We start from the raw sequence: 12,479 nt of genomic DNA, 5'->3' as shown, positions 1-12,479 counted from the left end.
TAAGGGAGGTATCCTTAGGCCAATGGAAAATCATTGCTAGGTTTGAGCAGGGATGATATACATAGTGAGATGCTTGCATAGTAACTGACTGTGGAGTGTGGCTGGTGGATATGAGCTAAAGCAGGGGGGGCATTCAAGCTATTGGGAATAGCCATCAGGAAGCAAAAAGGATGGTTGAAATAGGCATGTGACATGAGGACGACCTTGCTTCCACGTAGGACTATGGTGTGAAAACATTCTAGTGAGAAGAAGGGTTCTGAAAAGGTTGTCAATGTTATTGTCACTGACAAAACTTTATCCTGTGTATAATATTACATTCCAGCTAATCTTAATCCAGATGAGCAAGTGTGCAGATTACTGCAATGTGGTGAAAGCCAGTGTGAAATGTCAGGACTCTGAATTCACACTTGGGAGAGCAGGAAGGTGGCTGCCTCAGGCTCTGTGGTGGTGACTTGAGGGGAAACCACACTGATGCTGCAGTTGTCTGGTCTTGTGCATCAGGGAGGGAAAGCCCCTGGAGCTGATGCCTTTCCTTCTGTTGCACCTGTTATCTGCATCTCTAACCTGTCTAGTATGCTTGTTGTGTGGAAATGACCTCTTGCCTGACACTGGAGGAAACACTGTAGAGCCGACCTTCTTACACAGTTTTTCAACCTGCTTTCCTGATTTTACATCTATTTCTCACCTCTGATTCCTGCGGTATTTGATTTTTTCCGAGTCTCTAGTTTTCTTGTTCTCACAGCCTGTGTAGCCTTTAGCTTTTAGAGTTTCTTGCTTTGATGACTCAATTAGAGCTCACCTAATGCTTTTTCCAGAAATATTTGTTGATACTTCTGTCTATTGCCATTTCCACTTTTTTCTTGCTTACAATATTTCCACTTATTTATTATATTCAGTTCCCTTTAGAAATGAATTTATTCTTTATAGATTTTTTTTGGAGGGAAGCAGATACAAACAAAGTAAGTTAATGTAATTAGATAACATGGTCTTAAGATTTTTAAAATAAAGTTTTATTTATTTATATGTGTATTTTGGGTGCTTGCCAGGTGCACTTAGAGGCCAAAAAAGGCATCACATCTACTGGAATTGGAATTACAGATGACCATGAGCCCCTATATGGGAACCAAAACATGGGATCTCCTGCAAGAACAGTAGTATTCCTAACTGTAGAGTCATTGTTTTTTCAGTCCTTAGGCCTTAAAAAAGAAATGAGCCTATAGCTTGATCTTCTTTAGCATCTGCTATGAAGGTTATTGATGTAATATATAGTCTATCAATTTCTCAAGGAAATTGAACAAACCTATGGCTAGATACAGCTTCAGATAGCTCATTTAGACCTCTGTTTCCTTATGGGCAGTCTTGTTTTCAAATACTCATCTTTTGAGAATTGCCGTGGTGGCACACAGTTACTGAACATGATTGGTTTCTGGTTGTCAAGACCTGTGAAAATTCAGGATAAGGCTTCTAACAAGTGAAGCATAGCTTTTGCTTCCTATGGCTTAAGGGGAACCTGATTCTGTCAAGTCACCTGGGATCTTAAAGTTAGTGATTAATGAGACAAGAGAGACTGGAACTTAGATCTGCCCCACTCTGCTGACCAACCCCCTCATTAAATAGGACACAGGAGGTACATGAAGCAAGCTGGGCCTTGTAAGAAAGAAACCGTATGGCCTTTCCTTCACAATCACATAGAAGACCCCTGAGAACAGATGCTCGACAATATTGTTTCTGGTATATCTGTTATCTATACAGTGGCTCATGTGAGATATCAATAGAGCTATATTGGATTAAAAGAAAAATAATCCGTGAATTTATAGAGACTTGTTTAACGAGGCAGACATCGAAATTAGGTTTAAAACATAAGCTTTTCAAAGATAGTTTCTAAAAAAAAAAATAGTATCCACAAATGTAAAGGATGTGTCCTAAATAGATCAGATATATGTTACTTTACTTAGCAATAGGTTTCTATGGTAACATCATGTTCCTTTAACAAAAGAAAAATCTGAAAATAAATATTTCTGAAGTCTAACTGAGCTCATATTCTTGATGATGCAGACTGATGGGGCTCCTGTCAGTTGTGTAGCCATTAAATGTTGGTGTGACTTTGGCCTTAGTCATAGGACACTGAGGTCTGCTCACTCATCGGCACTGGAATTGAGTAGTTGACCTGGGCACTGCAGTCATATTTTCTCCCTTTTCCTCTCTCACTCCTGCTCCCACTAGGGGTTCTTTGGGAAGGGCAGTCTCATCTGGGTTAGGCAGTGAAGCTCTCAATGTTTTGCCTGAAAATTCAGATGAGGGCCAGGCATTGGTGGCACACGCCTTTAATCACTCAGGAGGGCAGAGGGACATGGATTTCTGTGAGTTTGAGCCAGCCTGGTCTACAGAGCTAGTTCCAGGACAGGCTCCAAAGCAATACAGAGAAACCCTGTCTGGAAAAAACAAAAAAAAAAAAAAACAAAACCAAAAAAAAAACAACAACAACAACAACAACAACAACAACAAAGAAAATTCAGGTGAAGAACTTTACAAGAAGAAAGAAAATAGAGAAAATAAATCACACCCATTTCATTTTGTCCCATCTCTTGTTTTTGCAAGTATCAGTATTTTTCTCTGCTTCAAAGTCTGAGAACTGCCTCTGCTATTTATTTTGCATGTGTGTGTGTGTGTGTGTGTGTGTGTGTGTGTGTGTGTACATGTGTCTGTGTGCAATCACATATGAGGGTGTGCATTCATGTCCTGTATGTAGATATCAGGCTGCCATCGGGTTTCTTCCTTGTTTGTTCTTTACTGGGGCGTGATCTCTCTCTGAAATGGCAGCTTGCTGATTTGGAAGCTAGTCCAGCTTCCTAGCTTCCCCCAATCCCCAGGAATCCTGTCTCATGGCTGTGGTGACTAGGGACGTTAACTCTGGCCCTCATGCTTGTATGGTAAGTACCCTGTACTACCCTCCAAGACCTTTTGCTCTTTTATATATTTTGAACTAGAAAGTGTTGTCTCTGCTGTATCTTTATCCTTTATGGGCAATTCTGAAATTGCTTACAGAGGGTAGAGAGAGGCTGAGGAGCCTAATTCCTCATTGGCATGGATGAATCTCATCATAACAGCTGTGTTCAGTCTTTTGTGCTCCACTCCCTCACCCATTAATCCATTGTAGTTTAATCTATTTTACAGCACAACTTTAGGCCTTTTATCTTCATGTTTGACGTCCTGCTCATGATACCCTGTCAGGCTGGATACTCATGAAGTGTTTGCACACTTGCGTGTTTTGCTGTCTTCCACTCCCCTTTCTCCATGCCTTTTCAAGCTGTACCTGCTCACTGAACATCCTTAATTCTGAAATCATGATACTATGGAGTCAATGTTTTATAAATTCAACCAACATACTCTGTCAAATGCAGTTCCAAATATTAAAAATTCTTATCTTTCTAGAAATGTTGGCCTCTAAAAGGGAAGTTACCTGAGTTCTAAGGAATGTTTGATAGAATACTTAAGGGAAAATTGGCATCAGTGATTTTTATAGAGCAGCAGTACAACACTGTACCTTCAGGGCAGTTAAGGGGTTTTTCACAGGTAGTTGTGATCAGATAGAGCATTTACTTGCACATTGATTTGCAGTGCTGCTGTTATACTTGGAACCTGTACCTAGCATACTGACAAAATCATAAGCTTATTGAGGTGATAATTTAAAATCTCCCGTGTAGCCTTTAAGACTATATATACTATTTACTTAATAATTAAATACCAAGTAGTAAAGATTAGTACTATATATATATATATATATATATATATATATATATATATATATATATATATGACATGTGTCCATGTCTGCTTGAGTTTAGATCTTGGATTCTCTTCAAGGCCCATGTGTTATAAGCTTGGTTATCAAGTTAGTACTCTTAAGAAGTAGAGCAACCTCTAGGAAGTAGGGCCTGCAGTGTGGTCCTTAGTTATTAGCGCTATTCCTTTGAAGGGCATGGCGGGACCTTGCCTCTCTTCTCCCTATTGCTTCCTACTGTTTTGGTGTGCTGCCACCCACTCCTACTCTGACATACTGCCTCACCATTAGCTCAAAAGAACAGTGCCAATTGGTTACAGACCAGAACCTTAAGTGCTATGGGCCAAAAGGAATTCTTCTTTATGAGTTAATGATCTTGGGATAGGGAGATGGCTCAGTGGGTAAGAGTGCTTGTAGTGACTGCAGAGGACCTGGGGTAAAAGCCCTGTATGAGTATGTATATTTGTTACTTCAGCACTGCAGGGTGGGGGTAGAGACAGGTGAATCCCAGGAGTGCGCTAGCCAGTCAGCCTACCCAAAAGTGCAAATTTCATGTTCAGTGACTGATCTCCTTTTCAATAATGAGGTAAAAGTGAGAGAAGACGATGCCAGACACACTCCTCCAGCTTCAACATGTGTATGCATGGGTACACACACATATCTGCACATACTTGTGTACACACACATTCATAAACACTGCTGTGGGAATCAAATGTCCATTGAGTATATCCTACATTTTGTGTTTGCCATGTAATATGACCCAATTTGCACTTATTTGAGGGTCTAAGCATGTACCTTGACTTGTGACATGTGTACAGAGTGTGTGGGGGGGGAGGGTATTGACTTCTGCAGAAGGATGATTTTTCCTTTGAGTGTCCTGTGATCAGGAGTAAGTCTATGTTCTATTTCATTTGTTTGCAGTGTAAGATTTCCCAGGGGTCCCAGTGCCCTGCACTGCACTGGGGACTGTGTCTCCATGTTGTAGCACCCTATGCTTTGCAGACATATGTTTGTGTACATGATGCCCAGCCTTAGAATTGAAACAAGCTGCATTCTTGTTTCAGGTTTTGGTTTGCAGCCTGTGGCCTGTGAACAGACACTATGACTCATATCAGTGTAGTGCTACACTGTCAGGAGCTCTGATGTGTTATAAAAATTGTCAAGAAATTTCCCCTTCTTAGGTCTGAAGCATGCTGAAACAGGCAGGAAAGATTAGCAAGTACACCTTTATGAGTGGTCAGTCTCCAGAGACCCCGCAACTTCCATTGTTATTGAAACACTTAATAATGCTGAGCTATGGGAAGCTAGCCATGATATGAATGCATCATCTATCTAGAAATTAAGCTGTATTTTGTCTTTAGAATGTAATTGATTATTACCCTCTGGATATTTAGCACTTTGCATAAGTAAATGCCTTTTGCTTTCCTGGTTACCTATTTTTATAGGCCCCTTGAATTTTCCTTTGAACTGGTAGCAATATTTTACAGATTTGACTTGCTAGTTTGTCATGAACCTTTTGCATACATTAATTTTGTATTTGCATGAAAAATGATTTTATCTCTTTAAAAAAATTGCCCTTTACGATGAGGACAGTTTAAAGACTTATGTATTTTGTGTGTGTGTGTGTGTGTGTGTGTGTGAGAGAGAGAGAGAGAGAGAGAGAGAGAGAGAGAGAGAGGAAGAGAGATAGAGAGAGAGAGCCTGCTTATATGTGTTTATACCACGTGCCTGTATGGTGCCCAAGGATGCTGGAAAAAGGTGTTGGATCCCCTGAAACTGGAGTATTTACATGGTTGTGAGATACTATGTGGGTGCTGGGACCAGACTCTGATCCTCTGGAAGAGCAACCTATGCTCTTAATCTCTGAGCCCTTTCTCCAGTTCCTAGAAACAAAAGACTGGTTTAAGTAATCAATTTGTTATCAAGTAGTTAGAGTTTTGAAATGTTGCTGTTAATCTGAACATTTATGGGCTGAAATCTTCATTATTCAGTTCTCTGAACACAATGTGGGGGGTTACTATATCACACTAATTTTAGATAATTTGATGTATTTGAGGTGTGGAGTCTTAGAATTATTATGAGCTCCTTTGAAATGGTCTATTAAATAATTTGAAATGAAATCCATCTAGTTTAGGCTGCAATGGAAATCCTTGAGCATCAAGTATTGCCCTTTGCATGAAATAGGATTGAGTTCCAGTATTTTTAAATTATAAAGAAATACATTATAGCTTTCTGATGGTATTCTCAGAGTTTGGTAACAACAATATCTTCAGAACTTTGGAATTGTTGAGTACTATAGAGGTTGCAGGTAGGAGGAGATAATCATAAGAAAATCAATTAGCATATTATATCCATCTTTACAGTTAGAAAAGGAGACCCTGCTTCCTTGTACTAAGCATTGTTCTTATCTCATAACCAACAACCAGAATTAGCCAGAGACCTCCCTCCTGTATTCAAAGGCCTTGCTGCATTTGAAATTCATGTCATTCATCATAGCATCATTACTTTGTGAGAATGATAAGAAATAACTTAAATTTTAGATATAGAGGCCAGGATATTCTTTGTGGGATGTGGAAATAAGAAAGTTGTCTGAATATAAATAGCTATGAACCAGAGGAATATGAAAGTCATTATGCAAATACATGACCAGTCTGGACTATCCTCTGTAGAGACCACAGAGATACTCAAGTAAAATAAAAACAAACACAAAAACAGGATTCCTATACTGTAATTCTTAGAACTAGTAAACATTGCCTCACATGACAAAAAAAAATCATACAAATTAAAATGTTTGCGAAAGATCATGGATGTTAACCTAAAAGCTAGTCACAGAAGGGGTAGTGTCCCCACACAGCAGGGACCAGAGTAATCCAGACACAGGCCAGGAATGCTGGCTGCCAACTGATGCTGCAAAAAGGTAAGGATGGAGTTTCTCCTCCAGACTCCTCAGGAAGTATCACCTGGCAACACTGTCACAGGGTGACAGGAGAGTCCTTCTCTCTGTCCAGATAAAAGCTGTAGAGAGGCAAGAAGCAAGCGGTGACTTTAGTGTTGATGGCCCCGAGTTCCAGAGGCTCACAAGACTAGCTTCTAGATCCAGAGGCTTATAGCTCTAAGCCTTGGCTTAAAGAGGCTTATGGCTTCAAGCTTTCGGAGCTGGAGGCTTATTGCTCTTCGTGGTCAAGTTGAGATGTTTTGTTCTGTGCCAGTACCTGATGGCTAGCATTGCAGTCCCTGGACTCTGGCTGTACTTGAATCTTCCACCTTTGGTAGTGTTCTGAGACATTTCTATCCACCAGGACCTGTTGTACTCATAGTCTCAGTTCCTTATATTGTCAAGGTCTCTGCCTTCAGCTGCTCTCTGGAGCTCTTCAGTTGTCTTCTAAACTCACAGGGCACTCAGTTCTTTCTGGCACTTTATTCTCACTGACATTGCTGCTGCCAAGGCTGGAGACCCCAGGGTCTTGTGTGCTCCTTGGATAGCCACCCAGCATGTCCCATCTGAGATACAGGCAAGTGTGCAAAAAGGCATTTGGAAGAAGCTTTTATTACCTAACATTGAATACAAGTGTGCACCGGAGACAGGGCTCCTGACAAATGCAAAAGGGATGGTAAATGGCCTTAAGAAGAAAGGCACAGCACATTAATGCTCAGTTGTAATTCCACCAGTTAAAGCTTTAGGTAAAGCCACACAAAGCTTGAATAGGGATGGTCATTCCCTATTCATTCTGAAAGCTCAGATAGGTACAGCCTCCTTTTAGTCAATCATAAGCTGTTTTCTCAGTCTCAACTGGAAGTGCTCTTGCTGGTCCCCATTGTTCACAGGACTGTGATTGATAAAAAACTTGCAGAATAATTGCCAGTGGATTCTCTGGAGCACTAGCAGCAGGGTCATGTGGTGTTCACCGAAGTTTGTTACATTGAAATTCTCACATTAAGAATGCAATTCTGAGAGGACAAGAGATAGTGTTTTCTGGAGATAAATATGAGTGACCATGGCCTAGGAACGCATAGTTACCCCAACATTCTTGTTCCAATGGGGTAACAGTTTGTTGAAGCTTTTATAGTATCAGAACAAAGGAGATTATAAAACGGCATTTTCATGGCATGTTGGTGGAAACATTAGGCAATCACATTATAGCAAAGTAGGGTAAACTCTGTGCTAGCCTCTGGGATGTTATAAGACACCATTTTTTGCCCTTTGGTTGGCTGGAAACTACTAGTCTCTTTGTATATTCCAAAGGGTTAACCTAATGACCACCTTAGGTGTGGGGTTTGGTACAGAGGAAGACAAGAGGTGCCTGTGAAGGGGCTAATGATACATGAAGACAGTTTGGCTCTTGAGCCATAGTATTTCACCTTCCCATATCCTTGAAGTGCTCACCAGCTCATAAAGGCCCCGAAGCAGAAGGTATGGTCTTTTCAGGGACTTTCACTATCGATTTTTCCATGCTTGCTCAAGCAGGAGCAGCTATGACTGGAACAAGATAGCGGGAAGTGAAAGCTCCAACTCCCCCTGTGCTTGCTGTGTTCTTTGCCATGTAGAGTGTTCTTCATGGAGAAGGGATTAGCGATTGAAAAGTTGCCGAAGGTGGGCTTGCCCGGCCAGCAGCAACCCTGCTTCAGACAGCCCCCACAAGGGAACAGCTGGCAGCTCTCACTTAAGGGCTGAGTAGTCAAGACAAGAAAGGTGTGTTCCTCCACCAAAAAGAAAACTTCACAACGTGGAAGGGTGGTGCTTTCATGGTTTAGAAAATTAACCTTAGAAGTATACAACTGATGGCCCAGACAGAAGTATGTCCATCTGATGTGTCTGGCATTGCTATAACCCATGATGACTGTCCTGAGACTTTTGCCTACAAAGCTATGGGAAAATATATTACAGGCATGGCGATTTGTTACTGCATTCATTGGAAACTACCAAGATTTTTTTTCTTTAAATCTGGACCTGATTTCTACTAAGCAAAAACCTGAACAAGGGGAGGTGGCTTTGGAATTGTGTGATGGGCCAAAGCTGGAGGAATTTTGAGTAGAAAAGCCTAGACCGTCTTTTAAGTTGAGAATTGGTAGAGATGATATGTAAAATACTTTCAGTAAATGCTCAGTAGAAACTGAGAAATGAAGTAGTAAATAACTGCATCGCCTTACACAACATGTAACTTGCCATAGGTGGAATATTATTAGAAATATTAATAGCAGTGTTGGTGAGGACCAAGGAAAGAAAATTAGGAACATTCTTGGAATTTTTGGGGTGGGGAGAACTCTCAAAAGTGTGGCCTTTTTATTCTTGTTACTTACAGTAAATACAGAAGGGAAAGGAGGAAAGAAGAAAGGAAGAAAGGAAGGAAGGAAAGAAAAGAAAGAGATCAAGCATGAGAACTGTTAGCATAGGAGCCCAGAATATATGACATGGAATTCTTAGCATATTCGGATTGAAACAGATTCTAGAAGAGGAGACCTTCCATTCCCAATTTCCCTGTGACGATGTTACATGATAATTGTACCCTTGCCTGTCCTTCATATAATAAGGGAGGCTAACCAGTGGGGAAAGCTGTTAACTTTCGGAATACTGACTTGTATCAACCAGGTAAGGATGGAAATATAGGTTGGTTGTAGAGTGCTTGCCCAGGAGCTATGAGGCCCTGGATCTAGTCTCTAGGGTAAGGGTATTGAAATGAAACTATTGTAGGGCAGCCTTAGAATTCCTCTCAATGTTCCTATGACATTTTGCCTGATTGAATGCCTCGGTTGAAACATTCCATGTACATAAAGAGAACATCACCATTAGAATTCCAGAAAACAGAGAAAGTGAATTTTAATTGGACAATCATAATACATGATCTGTTTTTATACATTGGGGGATGGCAGTATGCTGACTGTGAATTAAGCCAAAGAGTGGCATTACAAAGCCATGGCTGTTCAGTAGTTTGAATGGTTTGTTATTATGCCTTCTGTTAAGTTTAAAGAAGAGTGAGAATTAGGTCAATGGAAGTGATTGACTTCTTCTAAGCACCTGAGATAGTGACAGTAGTTGACTTCCTCACGTCATTTTTTTTTCCTTATGTCTGTCAACTACTCAGAGCTCAAAGAGCCTACAGAAGAGATATGGGAAGTGTGTGGTAGCCTTTTCGGCAGATAAGAATGATAGTGTTGAGTGCCTTCTGTTCACCAGACCTCTAGTGCCCTCTCTGCATTGCACGATACAGTTCTGATTGGTGGACTGCTGGTGTGGGTAGGGTGGGAGAGGGATGAGAGTCCAGGAGAGGGAACAGTTTGGAAGCAGGCTTGAAGGCCATTTGGGATGACAGAGAAAACCCTGCTCACCAGTTAGAATTGGCTCTAACAAAGGTCTGTTTTTGTGATTGTTTGCAGAAAGATTACCACTTTGAATATACAGAATGTGATAGCACTGGCTCCAGGTGGAGGGTCGCCATTCCGAATTCTGCAGTGGATTGCTCTGGCCTGCCTGACCCAGTGAGAGGCAAAGAATGCAGTATGTTGTGATTTTTTTTTTTTTTTGACCATTTGTTTTCCAGACTAAACCATAAATTCATCATATCAGTTCTAGATGTCACTACAATGAACACAAGAGACCTGGAAACAATGTATATGTAGTATTGATGTCTAGTAAAACAATAGAGCCTTTCTTAAAAAAATTCATATTTTTCTTTATTTTGTTTGTATGTATCTATCTATGTATGCAAGTATGCCTGGAGGTACATGTGTACCACAGTGTATGGATAGAGGTCTGAGAACAATGTGAGAGAGTTAACATTCTGTTTCCACCATGTAGCTCCTGGGTGTGAACTCAGGTCATCAGGCTTGCCAGTAGGTGCCATTACTTGTTGGGTCTTTCTCATGACTTTGTGTACTTCTCTCTGAAGTACTTAATGAAATGTGGGCAATATTAAAGGATGTCATTTCTTTTTAAAATCTATTTATTCTCTTATTTGAAATTATGGAGAGGAGCGGCAAACCTTCTTTTTTGAGTTTTAAAACAAATACTTTAAAATTGAATAGAGCATGCAGCACTTAAAATTCCTCTTTGAGGGATAATTTTGAGTTGTTATTAAGTGTATGCATATTTTGTTTTGCCATTCATCATCACCACTGTCCATAGATCTCTTCTTGCTATTGATCCCTTTTTGTTAGCCACAGAAATAATTTAAAGTATATTAAGTATAACTTGTTGATAGTCTGTAGGATTGCTACTGTTACATACAATATCTTGTCATCTGGAAATTAGAAGGCTTGAAATTCAGCCTTTTAAATTAACATGGATAGGTGTCATCAAATTTATTTTTATTTGTAAACCACCTTCTAAAAATCTTTCAGTTTGGTTAGTTGAAAGGTTTTGCAGTGAAACAATCCAACTGGGGCCCTGGATTCTAGAGATGGCACAGTTATTAATTTTCTTGTGGTCTTCCAAAAGCTATTGATAGAAATCTTCTGTTTCCAAATGAATGAAATGGGTAAGCAAGTGAATGACATGAGGGAAAATGCCTTCTTCTTTATACAGTGTTGAGTTTATACAGTTATGAGTTGGAAAAAACTGACCATCAGAATAAATACTATGTAGACTAGAGTAGCTCAGTGGATGAAGAAAATCAGAAAAAAAATCACCATTAGTTCTTGGTGACTGATGTTAAATAAATGCAGAGAAAACCTGAGAGTCCCCATGATCAGGTGACCTAGAGTCAGACATAGGGTCAAGAGAGAAGTAAGTGCAGCCAGACAGGCATGTTGATAGTCACCAGCACTCAGGACCTGTTCTCAGTGAGAACAGAATGTGGTCAAAGGGAAAGAGCCCGAGTAACCATACTGCATTGGGCTTATTGCAAATTTATTTCCTAAAACATCTCTGTTTTGCTTTTCCCCAGTACCTTTTCCGCCCTGTGTCATAATTCCTTGGCTCCTTGTAACTAGCCCTATTTGTAGAGACTATGTAACTATTCTAAACACATACTCTATGGATATAGTAAGTGTGCTAGCTTGGGCTAGCTCTCCAGCTCTCTAGGTTAAAATGAACTATAGGAGTCTACATCATGGGAATTGGTAGCCATTCTAAACCAGGGCTTTCTTCTTCTGGAAGTCATATAAGCCAAAGGCTCCTAATTGTTAGAAAAGTCATGCCTAAATAGGAGTAATCGCTACCTGAATGTTGCAGAGATGTTTTCCAGTCATATCAGGATGCTGTGAATTACATGTATAAGCCAAGGGCTCCTAATTTTGTTAGAAAAGTCATGCCTAAATAGGAGTAATCTCTACCTGAATGTTGCAGAGATGTTTTCCAGTCAACATTTCCATAACATTTCATAGGGTAAGTTTTGAATTTGCTACTTCAACAAGAAAAACTTCCCAAAACTCTAATAGTGAATTTTCTTTTAATTATAATATACCTTGAAACTGATACTTATTTTGAAAAAAATGCATAACAGGTAGGACATTTTAATATCAGCTTTTTGTCTGAAATAAGAAGATGTTAGTGCTCCCACATTTTTATATATATATATATATATATATATATATATATATATATATATATATATGTCTTCTGTCTGTTGTTGCTTTGGCCTTATTTTTTTGCTTTTACTTTGCTGTGGTAAAAGCAGGTTATTTCAAAGTTCATAACTAACTAAGAAGCCCAGTTATATCATATTATACACATTGCTTACACATTCTAGTCTTCAGTGGGAAT

General features: G+C 39.8%; 1 protein-coding gene across 2 annotated transcripts in view; it reads left to right on the top strand.

Annotated features, from left to right (window-relative positions):
• The window catches only part of Elapor2 (endosome-lysosome associated apoptosis and autophagy regulator family member 2), a 158,119-nt gene that overhangs the window by 70,873 nt on the left and 74,767 nt on the right, over positions 1–12,479 (top strand). The window contains exon 2 of one of the 2 annotated variants that reach the window (XM_051174576.1): positions 10,154–10,274. The exons of the other annotated variant lie outside the window; for it this stretch is intronic. Within the exon in view, the coding sequence (XP_051030533.1) occupies positions 10,154–10,274 (121 nt within the window). The remainder of the gene's footprint in view (positions 1–10,153; positions 10,275–12,479) is intronic. 2 annotated transcript variants of the gene reach the window in all.

The sequence above is a fragment of the Phodopus roborovskii genome, unplaced genomic scaffold, assembly GCF_943737965.1.
Source record: "Phodopus roborovskii unplaced genomic scaffold, PHOROB, whole genome shotgun sequence".
Classification (NCBI taxonomy): Eukaryota; Metazoa; Chordata; class Mammalia; order Rodentia; family Cricetidae; genus Phodopus; species Phodopus roborovskii.
Note: the sequence above shows the minus strand (reverse complement) of the source record. Positions and strands in the feature narration are given on the sequence as shown.